Raw genomic sequence first — 22,298 nt, 5'->3', positions numbered from 1 at the left:
TCCCCTCTCCCTACCTGTGTGCACAGCATCTTGCTATGGGCCCCTGGGGAGCGAAGGGAGGCCCAGGAGGCTGGGGAGGTCAGCCTAAGGCCCCTTGACAGCCGCAGGCTCCTACTGCGGGGAGGCCCTGGCATGGCTGCTCCTGCAGGGTGGAAGAACTCTGCAGGCAGATGGAAGAGAGGAGAAATGCCACTTGCTCCTCCTTCTTCTTCGCTTCTCTCCTTGTTGTTGCCACTGGAAACCCGACCTTGAGGAGGGAGTACACTTATTTAGTTTCTATAATAAATGGCGTTATCTGTTTTTCAGAGGGCACCTCTTGCCTGGAAAGAATCAATGTATTTTCTTCTCTAACAAATATTTGTAGAACCAGTTATTGTGGATGGTTATAGTTTTTTAAGGCAAAAGAACTCCTGTATTTGCATAATTAAGATGCTGTATCTTTAATATTGAGGAACATCAAAAACTGCCTTCATATTATGATTATGCATACCTGCTCATAAATTATTAAAAGCGAGTGTAAAAAAAGGACAAACAATATCCTGGATGACCCATTCTCCATTCTACACAGAGGGTTTTGTGCTGCTCAGTATGGGAGCAGAAGGGCTATGCTGACTGTAAAAAGCCATTAAGTTGTCATTGTTATCTCTAGTGTGTGTCTTAATGTGTGTTTTCATACTGTGTTTTTTTCCAGCCAAATTGAAAAAAATGTGTGGAAACACCCGACTTCAAGGTGCAACCCGCCTGCATTACAGACAATCCAGTGCCCCTTGAGTGCTTTCTTTCCTCTTGCTTATGGTTACATTTTTGTGACCTATATTCAGAGGAATTTACTCCTGTACTTCAGATCCTGTTTTGCTGATAACATCTGCTTTGCTGCAGTATTAGACTTGAAGTGGTATTGCTCTTATGCAACAAAACCAGAGAAAATGAAAAATGAGGCAAAAAAAAGGCAAAATAAAAACAAACAGCCACATCTAATAGCCTTCAGTCGAAATCCACACTTTAACCTTCAAAAATGGTGTTGAAAATTTCACTGAAAATGCCTCGATTCATTTACATCTGCATCACTGTTTTATGTCCCTTCACTTACCAGGGCTGTGGTGAGGTGAACATCGACGCGGCTGGTGTGTTTGTATCTCCATCTCCAGCAGCGCTGTCTCCTCCTCAACCCCGGAACTGAGGGACCTGCAGGGCCGTCCCAACCCTGTCTGCACCTGCGTCTGGTGTCCTCCTGCATGACTTCCTCCACCACCAGCCTCTTCAGAGCTGTGGGAGTCACTGCTGCCCCGTCCCTGCAACACAACAAATGCACATGAACACATGGAGAGAACTAGGACAGGAAAAGCAAGTAGTGTTCAGCAAGAGAACAAGACAGCAGTGTGTGGGCTTTTCCAACGGGAGTCAGAGAAAGAGAGAGAGGTAGATAGATAGATAGGGAGAGAGAGAGAGAGAGAGAGAGAGAGAGAGAGATTTTCAGACATCTAGGGTTACACTGCATATGCAAAAACAGACAAATTATGTGACAAAAATAGCTGCGGCTGGTTCATTTACAGTAAGCATGCTACATACGCTTCATCATTATCAGCAGCATACCTTAAGGTTAGCCACAGCCCCTTCTTTATGTCTTCTACAAAGGGACAATCTAAGGGCATGATTAGCATCATACAGTATCGTAACGTGGCACTTCCTGGTTGAAACAAAGGCCAATAGGAAATAAAAGGGATAAAAGCAGTCCCTCAGGCGCCTTACAGAGATCAACCATGCCCTCTGATTCACATCATCCCTCAGGATTTTCATTCTAGCATTTGTGAGGGGCTGAGAATTCATTACAAACCCAAAGAAACTGCTATTGTCACTTTAATGTTATACATTTCAGCAATAAGGTGGGGTTGATATATGTGTATGTGTGTGAGTGTGGGTGTGTAAGTGTGGGCAGCGGCTGAGGACCAAAGGCAGATGAAGGTATGAAGACAGGTTTGCACAATCTAAGTTGCACTTCTGTTGTAGCTATCATCATTATTAATGTCCCTTGTAGACTTGTGTGTCTTCATTAGAGTACTGTGACTTTATGTCATACACACACACACCACAGACCAGCACGTTACCACCATCCACACACGCGTACACACTCACACACACACACACACACACACGTCCCTATTCTGTTGGCTAACTGATGTTTGAGAATCCTGCACGCTCTAATCCCAAGCCTCAGATCCGTTCTCACCTTCCGTCGCCCCCCCCCCTCCCTTTCCTTTTCTCCTCCTCTAATGAGTACAGGTTCACAGCTGCGCTCGGTGACTGGGGGCTTATCTGGCTCTCCAGTGCCAAGGAGCATTACCCCATAACAGAGGAGAATATCACAGAAGGAGCGATGATAAGGAGGGGAGATAGTGGGGCCACAGGGAGTAGGGAAGGAGGTGTGCAATAGCCAGAGGGGTGAGTGAGTGAGAGAGAGACAGAGAGGGAGAGAGAAAGAGAGAGAGAGGGAGAGACAGAGAGAGAGAGAGGCTGAGGATAGGAACTGGGGAGAAGTCTGCTGGAGAGATTTATTCATGAGGTCTATGGTGGATAGAGATGGTGGATTCTTCAAAGACAAGATATTTACTTCTGATATACTGAGAAAAGGGGATAAAGGGGCCTTTGGAACAAAAGGTTTATATCTCTAATTCACGAGAGAGCCCGCAGCATACCCTTGAAAACATAACAAATGACTTAACATTCATTTGTTTTGCGCTTGTGCTGGTACAAATATGAAGAAAATCATCAATGAGCCTCTGCAGATGTTTGTACTTACTCTCTTTGGGTAATGAGAGACAATAATACTTGTGTGCATAGTGATTGACCTACTAGAAAATTCCCATCATGCATTTGTGATTGACAGACTTAAACTTTTCAGATTCTTATCTAAAATGGAAACAAAATCTCAACTTTTCAAATAATCTGTGTCTGGGCATCCATACAGCAGCAGAGCACATTTGTACTTCACTGCAAAAAAATCTCGATCTCAAAAAGTCATTAACTCTCATCTTCTGTCTAAAAATCTTTTTTTTTTTTTTTTTTTTTTTTAAACCAAGTGAAAAAATGTGAGTTGAGATAATCCCAATTAATCCAATGCATTTTGATTTGTTTCAGGCTTTCTTTGGGGGAAACAAGTATAAATACGATGAAAAACACAGAGTAAGGCAGATCAGCTCATTATTATTAAGAAAATTATACTCGATTCAAGAAAATAACAACAAACAAGTTGGGATTATCTCATATGTTTTTCTCGTATTTCAAGAAAAACAAGATTTTAACAATGAATATGAGACTAAATGACTTGTTAATATGGAGATTGTTCATTTTAGGTGTGCACATCCTCATCCCTCCTCTCCATCTCAGCCTCCTTGTACCCACCTTGCCCTCGCGTGCCAACAGCTGGTAGGCAGTGTGTTCGTCCAGGCTGAGATCGTCTGGCAGGGCGGGCGATGAGGACTTGTCTGACAGCTGCTCTGACCTCAGCGACGCCTGCTCGATTTCCGCCATCCTGATCTGCTGCAAGGAATTCACCTCAGTTATTCATGTCTGGGGAACGCGTGGAATGAGAGTAGCAACTTTTTCAAACCTTCTGGGATGAAAATGAATAAAAAGAGCACAGTTTGCTCGGTGCTCAGGGCCTGATTGTTAACTTAATGTGCTTACTTACATGTCCTTGTGAATTTCCTTCGGGATGAATAAAGTATCTATCTATCTATCTATCTATCTATCTATCTATCTATCTATCTATCTATCATGTCCAAGTCCACATCATGAATAAGAAGTATGTATTGTTCCATAATAAAAACATCCACGACTTGAATATACAACACAGATATACTGAACATTTATATATACATATATATAGTACATATATATATACATAATATAATGACGAGAGAAGCAGCAACAATGCTTTCAGGATGTCTTGGATGATTCCTTCATTTATAAATCTCTGAATGTGCCACACAGACAAGATGAGTAAAACCTCAACCACGCTTCACTGATACGCTTCATCAGATGTTGACATTGCAAAGCGGCCAATATGCCACGGCTCCTGTCTGCAAAGAAAGCAGGGTGTGAGATTTCAAGACGTAATAACATCGCTTTGTCATCATCAACTGAACAACCTACTCCCAGCGGCACTAAAAAATATTGGAGGAAGAAGGGAGCGAACGAGATTCAAGGAATGTGGGTGTATGTATGCGCATATATATGTGAGTGTGTGTGTGTGTGTGTGTGTGTGTGTACGTGTGTGTGTTTATGTTTCTGTATGTGTGTGAGGCAAAGAGAGCGTGTGCAGGTGCATATGTCTCCACATGTGTAAGAGAAAGTTAAAGAGACAGAGCAATGAATAGCCGGAGACAGAGGGGGAGAAAGACTGAAAGACTGAAATAGGGCCAATTGAAATCCAATGGAGTGAGGCATGTTGGAGATATATCAACACGTGCCCATGGGTGAGAGAGACAAAGAGGTTCATAAAGAGAGATTCATTGCTCTTATGCAGCAGTAAATTACCAGTGGCCTGGCCCCAAAGGAGAGAGGAGCAAGACGGAGAGATAGGCAGGATGAAGAAGAGACAAGAACCAAGGCAGTGGCACGGCAAAATAGCTCATGAATTAAAGAATTGCACTACATGCGTTAATGCATTATAGGTGAATATTGCTTGATGCCATCATTAAAGACCCCATGGCACTGGAATCAGAGCTCAAATCATGACATGCGTTCCGGGTGCAGGTGTGAATCGAGTTAATGGGAAACGAGGACCCAGGGCTGAAACTTGAGCTTAGAAATATCAGACAAGCCAAGCACACAGTGAGCAATCGAGCACCTTTTGGTCAGGTGTATCACTTAACAAGTCAGAGAAGTCATCTTTCATGTCATGGGGTCTTCAATGGTAAAATGATGTGCCGTCCATGTGATCAGATGAATGATTACTCTTGCTAGCGCTATTTATACCCCTCTTAGACTGCTCTACAATCCCACTCCCATCCAAGGTGTGAGCTCAGTGTAAACAGGTTAACTTGGCTTTTCACACCCATTTTCTGAAACCTGGAACTGTCTCTTTCTGATCCACATGGGCACAATAATACAGAACAATGCTCTACGCTTTAGGTAGCCAATCTTAGCCTCAGTGTAACATAAACCTATGCAGTGTGATCACCAACTAAACTATGGCTAAATTACCAATAAAACAGCATCTGTTGTATTGAACATTGGAGACAATTCTGCATTTTGGTTGGAAGATTGTGAAACAAGTTAACCTAGAAGTGAAATATACAGGGCACAGGGCTGTACAGGGCAATATAATATGAACAACGTCGGGGAAAAACCCACTTGCCTGATGTAAAAGTGATATCAATCTCCATCCTACAGTGGCTCAAGCCTAGCTCTAGCATCTCCCAGCATAAACTTCACTCTAGCCTAGCCTCACTGCAGTGTTAAGTCTGCTTTAGGTCCACTTAAGTCAGTGCTAGTCATTTCCAAGCTATGGCCAAGGGCCAAGACACTGCACGGCTATTTGATGACTTTATATAAGACTGCACCTCCACATCTCACACATATACAAACGTAAAATTACACACAATCACACATACACATGCATACACACAGCTCTCCAGGAGTCTAGCGGAAAAAAGGAACAGTTATCAAAAAAATGAAAAAAATCCTTGAGCGTTGCTGCTCTCCTTGAAAGCATTTTGGTGAAGGGTAACATCAAAGGAGTCTGAATGTGGCTTATATTCTCAAGTACCCCTTGTCTCCCTGAATAGGATGACATTGTGCATATCCCCCAGGAGGTGAAAGATTGATCTGTCTGAAAATGACACACACACACACACACACACACGCACGCACGCACGCACGCACGCACGCACGCACGCACGCACACACACACACACACACACACACACACACACACACACAATATGCAAGGCTTGGTTGAGGAACAAAGACAATTGAAGCAGCACTGGATCGGATACAATAAATCAGAAGTAGATAGAGGGATGGCTGGAGGAATGGATGGACGAATGGACAGAGTGAGCATGTAAAAGAAGGAGGACAGATTGATGGCTTGACAGCATCTGCAGACAGGCAGAAAGCAGGAGTGACAGGTGAGGAGGTTTAGCGCCCAGTTATTGCTTCCTCTGAGCTGACCCGCTGCACTTTATCATTGTGATGGACAACACTGGCACAGGACAGCGCGAATGTGAGTGTGTGTTTTATGCAGAATCTCCTGTATACAAAATACCCACAAAAACAGGCACAGGTGAGAGAGAGGGTGGGTGGGTGCATGCATGCATGTCAGGAGTGCTTGCATGAGCACTTGGTGCATGTGTGTCTGCATGCAATGGGCCTCACTAATCCACATTCCTGCTCAGGGGAGTGATGTCGACAGGGACTGAAGTGCTCCAACTGCCATATTGTAAAACAACAAAAGGGCAGTTAAACCATGGACACTAACAGTGCCTTTTGTACAAAGTGCCTTGTGTGATGAATGAGGCCCACTGTGTTGATCCACGTTCGTGTGGGCACATGCAAAAGCATGTTCCAATGTGCGTGCAAGTTCATATTCCAAGTCTGCAAATGCATGCGTGCATGTTTGCTTAGTCCTCTTGTACTCAGCAACATGTTTGTCTGTGTGTGTGTTGATGTGTGCGTGTGTGTATGTGTATGTGTGCAAGGATAACTGTTCAAATGGAGTAAATAGGGGCATGTTGTACAGGCAGATATACATTTATAGTTAACAGGAGCTTTAAGCTAGTGTTTAAATATATTTCAAACTGCACACACTGCAAACGTTGGGGGTTGATTCACATTAGGTCTACCCCTGTTACAAATGTGTGCATTGATGGCACTGTAGAGTACTTGTGTCCATCAAATTGTATATGTTAAAGAAAATAAATTACCCACTCAACCGTATGTTAGTTGAAACACTGATGGAGTTTGTGTAGCAGTATAACACTCAGTGAGTTATCTTGCTTGAGTTCAGCCTTCTCCAAAATATTTGCAGTGAATAGAGTCTGTTGCTTTAGTGTTCCCGACTCCAAACAGAATAATCCATGTTTTCTGAAGCCAAATGACTGCACTGTGAGTCCAAAAGGCCAATATCCACTTGATACGTCCTGTAGATGTTCTGCACTCGTTCTGCACTGCACCAACTGTTACTACAGCAGCAAGCAGATGTTGCCTTCAAATGCTGTTGGGAATACTGCAATATGGGCAGCAAGTGCTTCAGTGACTGTTTACAGTAATTTCCTGATTATTTTTTGCACTTTTCAGAACTCTTAAGAAATGATTTCACTACAGTTGTTTTGGAGATGGCTAACAAACTGACTGCATGCTGACATACAAACTTCACCTGTGTTTCAGCTGACATGAAGTTGCATAAATAATAACAAAATATTAATTTCTGACTACTTCTAACCAGAGGCCTCTATTTTTCATTGAAATTGTTGTTCCATTAAGTAACAAGGGTTATGCATTATTCTCTAACCGCCATCATAAAACCATCCCCTGTATGTAGGTATGTGGATATATGTGTGTGTTTTTGTGCATGTGTGTGTATGTGTGTGTTCAGGATGGTACCTCTTGCGGGTGGCCCTTGCAGTCTTTGCAGATGGGCGGAGGAGAGGAGTAGTGGTGGAAGACAGAACCAGACAGGTTGTCGATCATCAGCATCTCCCCCTCCAATGTATCCTTGATCAGCAGAGACACGCTGTCCAGCCACTGGCTCTCCTGGAACACATACACACACATACACACACACACGCACACACAAACACACACGGACGCATACACACGGACGCAGGCCGGCAGACCAATATTGCACGCAGGCGCAAACATGTGCACATGCGGACATGCGAGGACAAAAAAACACGCAGGGAAATGCACACACCATTGTGAGGGTTAAAAAAACTCATGTGCCCACACACGCAGGTGTGCATCTGCATACGCTGATGACCTCACACACACACAATGCACACATGCGTGCCGCATATACACACAGAAGTATCCTCACGCACACACAGATTTCATACCATGCAAGCTTGAATGGCTAAAAATTCCTCCATAAAATTGCAAAACATTTTCAAACTGTCAACTTCAAGCACTTCCTCTCTCGGGGGTTTTGATCAAGTACAGCAGCACACCAGCTCCTTTCACATGTTATTGGACTTTTAAGGGCTCTAACCCATCACTTGAAAAAAAAAAAGGTCCTTCAATATTGTCAGTACAGACCCTGAGTATTCAAGTAATACATGATTTTCATATCAAAGCCTTGAGCACTGAGAGAGGTGCAATTACATTTAATACATCACCTCAATTAGGCTGTTCAATACCATGTTGAAACAACTTAAGATTTAAGCATTTGATTAGTGCTCTGGGTCTTATTAGGCTTAAAGGAATTTAGATTGAAGCGTACAGGTTTTTTCCCCCCCCTACAATTTAAATGATTCCTTGTTGCTTTAAACTCATCTGACAAATTGGTTTTCTTAAAAAGTTTTAGCCTGCATTCCACATGGGCAGGGATGGCTACCTCTCTGCGAAAGACTTCTCTCTATTTCTGTATTTCTCTGTATTTCACAATGAATTCAGTGCAACGTAACTGGAGCAAGTATATAACAGCCAAAATAACTGTATTACATCAGCAGAGATCCCCCAAAAGATATTGTGAAACAAGGTCACTCCTCTTCAGTACCCACACACGTCCACTTTCACACACATTTCCACAACACCATGTGAAGGACTTAGATCTGTTACGCAAACACACATCACTGACTCACACTTAGGACTGCACACACACACACACACACACACACACAGACACACACACTCACACATGCACACACACCAGCTTATGTTTCAAAAACAAGGGGGCGCAGGATTCAGAGACACTGGTCACCGTCCTGTCAGCATTATAAATATGCTTTAAAAAAGCTGGCTTATGAAACACAAACACGCTCACACACACACACACACACACAGACACACACACTTGGTGTCCAGAGAGTCCACCCTGTGTAGGTGGAGAGCTTGATATAAAAATAATGTTTGATTGACTGTGGTGGCCTATGCACTGGCCTCCATTAATAAGTGTATTAGTGGACAACAATAGGGCCCGTCTAGCGGGAATGGAATTTGAGAGAGAGAGGAGAGAGAGCTGAAATTAATTACTGCCTCTATCTGACTGTCACTGGCTCAGCTATTATCTCTCCTCTCTTGTTCTCTCTCTCTCTCTCTCTCTCTCTCTCTCCCTGTTTCTGTCTCTATGTGCATCTTCTTCTCACAAAGTGTCTCCTCTATTCCCTCTGCAATATTTTGCTGCTGTTTCACCATGCAGTCTAAAATGTCTCTTTCTCTGTGTATCGTATTCCATGAGTATTCTTCTCCAGGTTGAGATCCCTGTTTCTCTCAGTCTCTAAAAGCCACCCGTCCAAATTCTCCCTCTTTGTCTATATGTCACTTTTGATGTTCTATTCGACCTGCGTTTGTTTATCCTACGTTGAAGATGAACATGATTATTATTTACCGGGGAAGCTACTGGCTGACGTGAAAAAAAGGTCTGGGGTTAAATCTGCAATCTATGAAACACTGAGCTATAAGTAAAACCCCCAGAAAACGGATGATATCACAATGTTTGGGTTTGCTCAAACACACTTGCTCACGTAATCCCAGTTGCACACACACACACACACACACACACACACACACACACAAACACATATATAGACAGATGCACACACACAAACCCTGGAAGCTCTGAATAAATTGCGTCGGTCCACCAGGTCCCTTACTGCATCACTCCAGAGAGAGAGAGAGAGAGGGAGAGAGAGAGAGAGAGAGAGAGAGAGGTAGTGGGTGGCTAGGTGGGGTGGGTGAGTTGTTGCCAGCGTCTGCTCCCTGGGTCTGCAATAAGTTCCTTTGTCAGCCAACACAGAGGCTAAAAATGGTTCCACACAGCCAAGTTTAGCTTGACAAAGGTGAAACGCTTCATGGCAGCTGATGACTCATCTTTGTGTGTGCCTCTGTGTGTGTGTGTGTGTGTGTGTCTCTCTCTCTCTCTCTCAGACTATCATTAGTGATTTCATAATGAAAGCATGTCTTGGCTGTCAGACTGTGATTATGTATAAGAATGTGTATGTTTGTGAGTGAGCCTGGATGCCTGCGTATCTCCAATTATCATTTCAAAAATGTAACCTGTGCAAACATATCTGCAACTCGGATGGTCCTGTGTGCATGGGAAGGCAAAACTTAATGTTATTAAATCGCTCATCTCCCCTCCCTGACAACACAGGTTGCTATGACTACAGTGAGCTTCAGACAAAAACACACTATGAAAATGTGAAATGAAAATGTATGGCCTAGTGCTGGATTTCATTTGCCTAATACCACAATGTTATTTCAGCGTGGGTTGGATTTTCTGAGGTGCCAGAGATTAATTCAAGCCCCATTTAAAGGCATACTCTGCAGGATTCCATTTTTTAAATATTATGAAATGACCACACTCTATCACTCTGTTTGCCAGACTGGCAGTGTTAAAAATACCCACGACTGCTGAGTCTCCCACCTCCTGCCTCCTCTGCCTCTTTAGCCGTTTTCACACATGGACTCCGCACAATGAGCAGAGAATCAGGCCCAGACTTTAGGCGGAATTGCCCTTTCACACATGTAACGCACAAGCGGAGGCTGTTCGTGTCAGACACATTCACACCTACAGGAAATACTCTGCTTAGAGTATTTATGGTTTAGGCCAGGGGTGGTGCCTGGAATTTTGTGGAGACTGCATTGTGTAATGGCGTGTTTACACCAAATGTAAAATGAATTTTGCGGGTGCAGATTTTTGCCTCGAGTTGAAAAACTTCAACTCACGTGAATGTGGAGATGACACAAATTTTGTGAATTCACATCCCGTAAATTTGTGTTATTGTACCTCGCAAAAAACTCACTTCGTGGTTGGTCTGAACACACAGTAAGAGGGGAGTTATTGAGTATTTTTCTAATATCTATTTTTGGTGTTACACTTTTTAGATGGTCCCTGTGCACCCACAGCCGGCTGTACATGGAGACTCAAAGGCCGTCTTATTGTGGTGAAAATTAGGTTGTAGCCTGTTGTCTACCTTACTATGGTAGGAAAGAGGTGTCATTTGTGTTTTAACAATATTTCAATCATCAGTGATTGATCTGTTAAGTTTGAATCTGTGAATATATTTCCAACTTTACAGCAACACGCCACAGTAGAGTGTAAAGGAGGCAGGACACACACCCACTTGCTCGCTGCACCTCCCCTACTCACACATGGGCTCAGCTGCAAGTTTTGTGCTCTTAGTTTTAGGGAGCTGGGAGGATAAAGTGCCGAGCAACTGATTTGGACATTTGTTTCCACAAATACACCTCCTCTGGCTAATGTCAGTGTAACTTGTCCAATGCATGTGTGAAAGAGGCTTTTGGTGAGTCTGGGATGTTTCTGGGCAGTAACCTGAGTGGGGACTGTGCTGCTGTGTTCAAGACAACTGGGAAACTTCCCACCTCAGAGAGTTCAAGGCATGAAAAATATCAAGCTGAATTTGTTTGACTGCTTTCAGTGCTGCAAAAGCTTTCTAATAGCTGTTATGCAGAGAAAGTACATGAGGTGAGCGCTTCCCTGTTCCTAGTTATCTTGAACAAAGCATAACCAACGAAGGTGGAGGTATGTAACACCTCATTTTCTCAAAACACCTTTCACTTCAGTGTGGCATGCTTTTCAAGACAATGACAAAAAAAGATTAAAAAAACAAGATTAAAAGAAAGTGAAACAGAGCGGCAGACTGGGCTCGAAACCAAGAGTCAGGGGCAAGAATTAAGAATGGAAATGGAAGAGGAGTGATGCAGATTTGGCTTTGTTTTTCTATTGAACATGGCTGCTTAACTACCTTGTCTAGCAAGCTAATGTTGCACACCAGTGTTTTTTGTTTTTTTTTGTTTTTTCCCCAGTTTTAGCCCATTTACAAAACTGCACACATACATTACTACCACCAATCATCCAAAGCATACCATACTTTCTTGGATTTCTGAATATGTACTTGCTTTGGTATATCATTTATTTCACATCTTTGGTAATAAACCTACCTTTCTCCTGATTACAACAGGTTTAGAAGTTGAATTTGATTTAGGTAGTAAAACAACTTTCTTCAGGGACTATTTTGTGGTGAAGACATACATTCTGCTGTGTGGCAGTCTCTGCATGAAAAGCATTTCCAAGGATTTATCCAAACTCAATATCATCATCTATTCTGAAGCAAAAAAGAAGCCACATCATTTCAATGACCAAATAGTCCTTATGTCCTGAATATTGGACTTCACCAGCATTTGAATGCAGCAGATGTGTAGAATTTTTCAGTGTGGACATGAAACTGACTCACACACAAAAATAAAGTTTTTTTTTTTTTTTTTTTACCGAAATGTAAACCCAGGCAGGATGATCATTGTGTAAAAAACACATCTTAAACATGCCTACATGTTGATTTGCATTATGGGCTGGAATGAACAGAAATTAATGGCAGCCTGGGAAGTTAGCACATCCAAATGTTTTACAAAATGATCAATAGTAATAAAGTATACTGTACGTTAACTGCAATAAATGGGCTAAAAATGCTAAAACACCCGTTGAGACCTTTAAATTAGTATTTTTGGTTTCTTTCTTTCTTTCTTAAGAGACTGTTAAGAGGGCACTAAGCACGTTGCCACATTTCATTGCAGAGCACTTCTATCATGTATGAGTGAGTGTCCTCTGTGTTTCTATTATCAGATGATTCATGCATGTTTTTGCACTGTATGCTTGATTTTTAATGCTGCAGGTCAATTGCCCTGTGAAACTGTAATTAAGTTTGAGTCTGAGTATTAAGCATTATCTTTTTTTTTGTTGCAGTGATTATTATTATTTGGTGTTCAAGCAGTGCTTAATGTGTCTTCCTCTCGTTTTCCCTCTCTTTCTGTTCTCCTTCTTTCCCTGGATATTTAACCTTCCCTGCACTCTCTTTTCCTCCTCACAAAGTAAAAGCAGAAGAACAAAAAGGACAAGTGAATTATACAAAGAGCCTGGGAAAACTACTGAATGTAATCACAGAGCGGCTGTCAGTCAATTCCACAAAAAGGGAATAAAGCAATGACTCTCTTTCTCTCTCATGTCAGCACCATTCAAACACAAAGACAAATTATTGCCATATTGTTTTCTTCTTTTGTATTCTCCCTGCTTGTGCATCAAATATGTAATTTTCTCTGCATGAGCTAATGCACTGACACTGTGTAAAGAGAAGCAAATTGACAGACAGACAGGGGCACAAAAAGAAGACTTAAAAGCAGACACACCCCCACACACACATACACACATACACACAGACAACCATCCCTCTCACTGCATCTGCTACAACACACACACATATGGATACACTCACCTGTGCCGGTGAGTACAGCGTCCGGTTGGAGTCGCTGGCGTTATGCTGGCCTGGATGTGTGGTAACGGCATGATGCACCTTTCTTCCACCTTCTCCCCTCTCTCCTCCTGCTCCTCTCTCCTTATCCCCTCCGACTCCTCCAGCCCCCGGTGTGGCAGCTGCTATTCCTTTCTCCACCCCCCCACCCCCGCAGCCGGGGGCGCCCATGCAGCAGAGGGTGCCCTGGGCCAGCTCCAGCTCAATCTCTGCATCCATCTCCGCCTCCTCTTTGGCCTCCTTGTTGGAGTCGTCCAGGTGCTTCATCAGCACGGCCACCACCACATTGATGAGCACGAACTGGGCGGTGAGCACGAAGGAGACAAAGTACATGGGCGAGATGAACTGAAGGCTGGGGTTGCAGGCGTAGTCCACGTCGGTGGCGTGGTCCGGCGGGCACTCCCGCAACGTGTCCTGGTAGAGAGAGGGCAGAAGTGCAAGACAGAGATGAGGAAAGGGTTAATAGAGGGCAGGAGGACGGTATAGTGTGGGTGGGGATCGACTGGGAGGAACAAAAAGAATGAAGATAACGAAGAGTTTTGGGGTGATGTGTTATCACGGTACCTAGTGGGATTTTTGCCCCACTGGGAAATGGGGGCCTAAGTCACCATGTCAGTGGCATAGCAGTTAGTTCCACAGGGGCGCATCTTAAAATCTGTTTGGATTACCATTAAATTTGGTGATTCATGTGACCTAGAGGATGAAATGTGGCAATTTTGGTGACCCCCTCGCTAGTGCCATCAGTAGACAAAATGTTTAATCTTGCACATTCATGTCTCAAAAACTCCAAGCAACGAAAATGTTGTAAATATTCCCTACTGAAAAAATAATTTACAGTTTTTTAAAACTCTAAACTGAAAGTGTTATTTGTTCACTTTAAACTGAGAAAAAATGTCACCTTCTTACACTGAATAATCATTTGTGAATTTTCTTTTCAGTCAGCATCATCAGGAAAACTGATGTTAAACCTTGTTTGAGTGGATGCATGCAGGTATTTTTAAAGCTAAACTATGGGTTGATTTAAATCCGGACCCTGTAGTTTCAGCTGGCATATACACATATAAAGAATATATAAATAGGAATATATTTTGATGTTTGAGTCTAAATGGCTCTCCCATCAGTCCAACTCACTCCACGATTTTTGTCAGCTGAGTCTTAAGGTTTTCACTTTCTCTCTTTTAATCAACCCTCTGGAATTGTGCGTAGTGCACCTTTAAAGACAACTAAACAGGGGGATATCTACCCAACAACAGGGGGCTAATAGTTAGCATTTGGGCCATTCAGCAATAAAGGTGATAGAAGGATGGCATCACTATCCTACACAACACTTAATGGCTGAATTATCCTGTTAACCATTTCTACCTATTTTGATAGTACAGAAAGATGTAGCACATGCACCCCAGGTCAATATGTTGATATACAGATATATAGAATATTATAATTCTAACAACAAAGTGTATTTTATCATGTAATAGAACACGTCTAGCATCTCCTGCCTTGAGCAGTCGCACACTAAATTGTTTTTGCCCTATGCATGCCAACGAGTTTCTTTCTTTTTCTTTTTTTTTTTCTTCAGGAGCATTATTTTGGTGGTTTTCCACTCTGGTTAACATGCACACAGCGGAGTTCAGTCAGAGCAGAACCAAAGTGACAAGTGTTTTCTGGACGAAGTACACATATCTCACCCAGGCTGTGACCACACATAACAATTTTAGCCCTCTGAGCTGAAGCTGGTCTTTTCTATCTAATTTGGCATGACATTTACACACTGTGCTCCTTCACACGCCATCCCCCTTTTCCACCTTCACTCCCTTTTGCTCTTTTTTTTTCTTTACATATTTTCATTCTTTCTTCCCCTTTTGGAGCTCCATGTTCTCACTCTCTCACTCTCCCTGTTGCTTGCTGCTTACCTCCCTGTTATTCATTTTAGTCCCATTTGTCCCCTAAAGGACAGAGAGCATAAGTGATCTGACCCCCCTTCTCTTAACCCCTTTCTTCTCCTGTACACCTACCTCATGTCATTACAGATTGTGTCTCCCCTATCCTCCTTTCTCATTATTTCCTCTTTGTCATCACTGCAGGTCTAATTCCCACTCTCCAGCTAAACTGATGCAGCCCTGCCCAGGTACTAATTCGACAGTTAAATGACAGAGATTTCCGTTGAAAAGTAGCATCTGAGACCAGCTTCATGGCCCAGCACCATAATCTACACACCCTGCATCCGCTGTGTGTTTAATGGTCCAACCCCTTCACACTCCAGCTGCCTAGGTCTGGGAAAGAGGAGAGGTGGTAGTGGTGGGAGACAGTAGGTGTGTGTTCAGGGGAAATTGGCATTTTGTGTGAGTGTGCACGCACACATGCAGGTACATAGGGGAGAGGTAATCAGTACAGACTCCAGGTGCCGAGCAAGCACTTTCCTTTAATCATTAAGTATCACTAGAGTGGAAGACAGGATGGTTGAAAGAAAGAAGAGCAGAATAGCTCAGAGGGCCCTCTTCCCTTTAAGTTCACACTTTTCCCACATCTCCCTCTTTCCCCGTCTTCAGACATTTTTTTCTTTTCCTCTCTGTTTTGCTTTCTTCTGAACCACTCAAATAGTAAACAGAATGGCTGATCAGACTGTAGGAACATAGCATATCCCCCGATGTACTTTAAGTAATGTGAATTTCAGGCTACAGCCATGTGTGTGCTCGCAGACTGAGCTGATAGCTCGAGGCTTGCTCTGACAAGCTAATGCCTTCAGTCTTTTTAAACAAACCTGGATTGTAGTTCCCCAACAGGAACATGAAGGAAATTTTTACACCAGGGTCTACAAGCGCTGTCATGACCGTTTTTTTTTTTTTTTTTAATGTTCTTATATGCTCTTTGGAGAATTGAGTGTATCCTACATTTATCATAATATATCAATAGATTTTGGTAGAATGTCCTAATTGACAAGGTACATAAAGATCATAAAGTCTCAGTGTTGCTGTTATTCAATCAGTCCAGCCCACTGCACCGTGCAGAATGCATGGATGCTTTGCACTGTAGGGTGGATAATGATGTCAGCATGGACTGTTTTCTGTTTCTTTATTATGCAATCAAACAGGTTGGGTTTGCAATCAAAAAATGGAATAAAATAAATTTGTGATCAATATCAGAATCAAAAACTTTTGTATGCAAAAGTTTTGCTTGCTGTCAAGCTGGCAACATCCACAGTTATCATGTATTATTATTCCCACTTCCTTCTGGGTAGGAGTGTGGATTAGAATGACTACTATACTTTATAACTGTTGATATTGCTGAACTGTCCCTCCAATTGAGACTGGCCAACAGGAACATATTACATCATACATACATCAAACATGTTGCATCATCCAGCATAGGTCCCCCCCACCGGATTCAGCTCAACCAAAAAGCTTTTGGATTTTCAGACAAAAGTTTTTGATTTGCATTTTATTCACACATTTGTTTTACTAGCAATAAAACATGTTTTGATTGCAGCATTGACAATTTTGCTCTCAAATCACTTTTTTGATAACAAATCTTTTCTGTTTGCAGTCACTCCATGTGTCAGGCAAGACAGTATGCTCAGCTGAATTTGCTGCCACACAACACACAAAAACACTTCTTCTCCAGCTTTCAACAGAGATGTTCAAAAGCTGCACGGTCACACATTCTACGACCACACTCGAATAAGTTCAGAAATATACATTTCTTTACCATAATGCAGCCTTTAACAAACTAGGACAACACTTATACTATATCACAATATTACAGTGTCAGCGTCAGTGTCCATCCCAGGTGATATCTAGTTTCACATCACAATATCAATAAGGTATCAATATATCACCAAGCCCTACCTTACTGTACATCATTTTAATTCAGTACCTTCATGATGCCGTTCCAATTGTCGCCTGTGGAGACTTGAAACAAGGTAAGGAAGGCCATGCCAAAGTTCTCAAAGGTGGCGTGACGACTCATACCCTCACATGGGTAATCCTCGTTGCACACTGAGGGTGATGAGAGGGGGATGAGAGGAGGAAAGGAGGAGAGATGGGGTGAAAGATGAGAACAGGTATAAGGAGAAGAGGATGTGCCAGGAAGCAGGGGGAGACACAAAGACAGAGACAGAAAAAAAGGCATGGAATATTGATGAGAGAGAGAAAAACATCAAGCATTAACATGACGCTTGTGAATTTCCACGCTCAACACTTTAGCCCTGAACACTACACAGTGAGTACTGTATGTACCACTTATGTCTAAGCCGTTTGGATGACTGTCCAAACTCTGACTCAGCGTCGACACAGTCTCTGATCAAATCAGTGACAATGTGACCAAATACTCTGTTTGTCTCTGAGCTTATATCCCAAGATAATCTTCGGAATGGCCTCAAGAAAGCGACAGTCGCATTTGGCACTAATCCCTTCTCCTCCCAGACTCCAATAGGAAGTGATATTGCCACTGGCCACAGCTGCAGCACATGAGGAGATGTGACAGTTTGGGAGATATCTCTTCCAACTTCAATGGGGATATTTTAGGACAGTGCTTAGGCAGGAGTTATATCTGAACACCCGAGAATGGATTGATTCCCTTATGGTGTTTCCTGATTGGAGGCGAGAGGACAGGAACAAAGGGAGGAAAGGGATGTGATACAAAGAGATTTTCAGAATAAAGCTTTGAACGATGTTGCTGCCTTCATCTCCACTAGTTGAGTTTATCCTTTAATCGCAAACTTAGGGGACCTATACATTAGAAAGCTATATATATATTTTAATCTGTCCCCAGAAATAGCATAGCACGCAGTTCCTCTAACATGTTAAGTTTAGCATTAAGACTGTAAAACCAGTATGCCATCCATTGTTACAGGGAAAATCTATCCGATCCCTAAAACTAGAACTACTAATGCGGTAATCTGTGATGTAACCAAGAGCCTTTCTGGAGATGCCTTCCCCTTGACAGCTCATGGAAAATAGAATTTATGGACTCATACACCATTTTGTTTGAACATTTATATGCAAATAAGCTTCATTTCACACTAGAACAGAAGGATATGCACTGAAAATGTGCCCATTTCCTATAAAGTCACCTTGGCTAGTGTCCAAATATGAGATTTCATCTTTACTGTCCCTGGTGTCACTGTCAAGTATCTCTTGATGAAGTCACACATTACAGTTTTGGCTCTCCAAAATTTTTGGAAGCGACTTGTTTATGAAGTGCCTAAGCTCATAGGGTCAATATATATTGTCTCCCTAGATTGCTATCTATCTGCTTGTGTTAACAGCTTCCTGTAACCTACCATACTTTTAATATTTATGCAGAGGAAAAACAGGTTTTGTGCTGAGCCGTGACATGATCTCTTGTCTTTATTGTCGACCATGTGCACTCACCCAGTTCTCCAAAAAGCTCCACTCCTAAGGCGGCGTAGATGAAGAACAGCAGCATGAAGAGCAGGCCCAGGTTACCCACCTGCAACACACACACACACACACACACGCACACACACACACATATACACACACACACACACACACACACACACAATAAACAATAGCCATGTTTTATGACAAAAGTAACTGTACCTATAATCATTGCTGTTTTCTGTTTGTTTGCAAGATTTTTTTTTTTTTTTTTTTTTTTTTTTCAGTTTTGTATTTTACAGTGGTGGAAAAACATTTTCAGACACCCCATGTATTTGTGAAATATTGCATTAATAATCACTCTTAGGTCTTCAACTGCAATTTCTTTTAGTACAGTCACAGCCAAAATACTAAACAAATCCTAAAAAAGCCATTAAAAACTTAAAATTGATTGGTTCCATAAAAATACATAAGAAATTTTGATTATTGGGTCATTTTGGTACCAGTGATGAAGGTCGTTCTTTTTATTAAAAGACACAATTTTTGTTGCCAAGCTTGGTGTCTATATAAAGCCAGCACATTTGAAAGTTCTTCAGACACAAAAATGGCTAAAACAAGGACCCTAACACAGGAAACACGCTTGAAGATAAAGATTCTCAGCCAGGAAGGGTACAGCTGCTACCAGATAGCCAGGAAGTGCAAATTCAGTCCTTCGGCAGTTGGATGCACTCTGCAGAAATACAGACGAACCAACAGCTTGGAAGACAAACCAAGATCTGGGTGTCCAAGGGTTTCTTCAGCAAGAAATGACCGCATCCTGATCCACATGTGCAGGCAAAACCGCCGAATGACATCACAGGAGCTTCAGCAGCAGAGGTCAAACCAAACTGGTGTCCAGTGTTCCACCCGCACTCTACGTGGCTGACTTTTAGATCATGGCTTAAGGTCCTACAAGGCCATCAAGAAGCCCCTGATCAATGAGAGACAGAGGTTAGCCTGGTGTCGTTGGGCCCAGGCACACAAGAACTGGACAGCCAGGAACTGGAAGAAGATTCTGTGGTCAGAAGAATTTGTCAAGAATTTAGTTTTGTTAGTTTTTCTTGTAAACAATAAACAAAAAAATATATAATTTGTATTTGTTTGTATCTGTCTAATGCTGCCACACCTTTTGAAACACAAAAAAGATTTTTCCACAAATATGTCATGATAATATTTGAGATTGTGTAAAATTTTAAGGGTGTCCGAAAACTTTTTTCCACCACTGTATGTATGAGCACTAGGGTTAATGAAACTCGTTTGAAGAAGAGTTTGACAGTTAACATGTGTTGTATAACACTGTCATTATTCAGTCATCTGGTTTGACTCACTACTCCCTTAAAAGTATTATGACTAGGTGTGTTATTATGTTATTGTTAATTTTTGCTCATATTTGTCAAACCTTATCCCTATTTTTCACATAACCGTTGAGCCAAAATGGAAGAGATGTCATCGTTGTTCATAAAATCAGCAGTGGTGCTAAGATCAAAGAAATTCTATTTTTCAAAAATGAAAAATCAACCATTTGAAAAAACTGAAACCTAGTCTTGCCTGATTGCTTGCTTGAAATGGTTGCTGGCATGAAATTAAATCACATTACAAATTATTATTCATGTGTGACTGATCTTCAAACTTTTGCATACAAAGCAGCTGTGCTGTTGACGATGGAAAAACCTCTTTTGAAACATTCACTTTCCAGTTTTTTTCTTTTAATTGTTATTTTCGGGGTGCAAGCTAAAAAGAAGTGAAACAGGACCCCTCAGTTTATATTTCATTCTGCTGTTTTACCAACATAAAAGGAGGACAATCCAAAATGCACTGTGTGTGTGTGAACTGAACTTGTCACCTTGGGCTCCCACTGTTTTCTAGAGCGCTGGTCTCATGTCGACTGCTTAGTCCTGCAAAAATGTGGCACAGCGTCCTCTGAGACACAACTGAACCCCCACACTACTTCTTTGGCTTGTTTGGGTTTGTTGATGTGGGTTTTTGAGTTTGGTGGTTTGGGACTTGGCTCAGTTCCACCACCACAAAACACACCTCCCTTACCAGAGCTTAATGGTGATGATGTTGTTGCATGGTAAACACGCCAGGCAAAAACTAATCCCATTACGGGGATCCAAAGCCCAGTCTTGAATTCCCTCTCAGTGTACACACTGGCACTCCACTAACAGCTTCACTCTACCAGGAATAAGGAAATGCAATTCCTGCTCCAATGACAAATAGTCACTGTAATTATACTCTATGTGTCCTAAGGAGAAGTTTACATCACTCAAACTGTTTTGCAGGGAGAAGCAACGTGGGATTCACTGTTTTCCCCACGGTGAACTCTGTAAAGGAATAATGCATTGGGACATTAACAATGACAAATTTGGTTCTAAAGAGATTACACACTAACTGCTATAGAAATAAAATTTATTAAAATTACTGTATGTTGAGAAGATGCGTGTGTGAGGTGCTGCTTGGCTGTTTGGGCGTGGCGGGGCTGTAGTAATGCTTAGAATTTAGAGCAGCCATGGGGAAAAAAATGACGGATTACACAATATTGCTCGGTTTGGAGGGAAAACTCATAATAAACAGCAGCCAAGTTAAGCAATTTTGATTTTAGGTCACAACAGATTTAACCATAATGAGATTTAAGACCAATACCATTTCTGGCAAAAGAAAAAAATCTAATAATGTACACAGACTACAGCACTTTTATTAGGACCACCTCGTTGTACTTTGTTTCGCTTTTCTTCTGCTTAATGACTCAATCTTACAATTAAAGTGTAATGACTGTAAGGAGTCGTTTTAACACACTGTAGATTTGCAAGCTCTGTTTAATGGAAAAAGAGGGTGGCCCTAATATTATCCTTATTCTTAAAGGAAAAGTCCCATCCAGTGTACAAAAACACCAATCGACATTAGTGTGGGAACAACAGAAGATGGCAAAAAAAATGCACCTTATTAAAAAGTAGAGATTTCTGTTACTGAGCAATAAAAAATGTTTATAAATTTAGTTTTTAGGTAAAGCCTGTGTCAGATGATACAGTACGTCAAAAATATGTCCCAGTATACACCAAAAACTCACCAAAATTTCATATTCAGCTGTAAAATCTTTCTTTCTAAACAAGTGGGGAAAAAATCTGCCAGCAGGAAGATAATTCCACTTGTTTCCAATGCAGTTTCATTTGTTTCTGGGATAAAGTGCAGAATAAGACAGGCAGAATAAGACAAATCAGCTCACTAGTATCAAGAAAATTACCCTTGATTCCAGAACTACTTTAAACAAGTTGATTAGCATTGGAAGCAAGTGGGACTGTTCACTTGTTCTGTCACTTGTTTGAAGATAAAAAAGCTTTTACATGTGAAATCGAGATTATATGACCTGTTAAAATGAGTATTTATTTGCAGTGTATTCCTTGTCCTTACAGTCTTTTATCTGCAATGACTGGATCTG

At 41.9% G+C, this 22,298-nt stretch overlaps 1 protein-coding gene across 1 annotated transcript in view; it reads right to left on the bottom strand.

Annotated features, from left to right (window-relative positions):
- Nucleotides 1–22,298, bottom strand: part of LOC115364085 (voltage-dependent T-type calcium channel subunit alpha-1I-like) — a 170,393-nt gene that overhangs the window by 2,237 nt on the left and 145,858 nt on the right. Inside the window, exons 29-35 of the mRNA XM_030058506.1 lie at nt 18,854–18,932; nt 17,355–17,476; nt 13,449–13,898; nt 7,606–7,755; nt 3,400–3,537; nt 1,091–1,292; nt 15–247 (exon numbers count right to left, since the gene is read on the bottom strand). Coding sequence (XP_029914366.1) covers nt 15–247; nt 1,091–1,292; nt 3,400–3,537; nt 7,606–7,755; nt 13,449–13,898; nt 17,355–17,476; nt 18,854–18,932 — 1,374 coding nt within the window. The remainder of the gene's footprint in view (nt 1–14; nt 248–1,090; nt 1,293–3,399; nt 3,538–7,605; nt 7,756–13,448; nt 13,899–17,354; nt 17,477–18,853; nt 18,933–22,298) is intronic.

Source organism: Myripristis murdjan, chromosome 8 (assembly GCF_902150065.1).
Source record: "Myripristis murdjan chromosome 8, fMyrMur1.1, whole genome shotgun sequence".
NCBI lineage: Eukaryota > Metazoa > Chordata > Actinopteri > Holocentriformes > Holocentridae > Myripristis > Myripristis murdjan.
The sequence above is the reverse complement of the archived record's forward strand: the minus strand, read 5'-3'. Positions and strand labels throughout refer to the sequence as shown.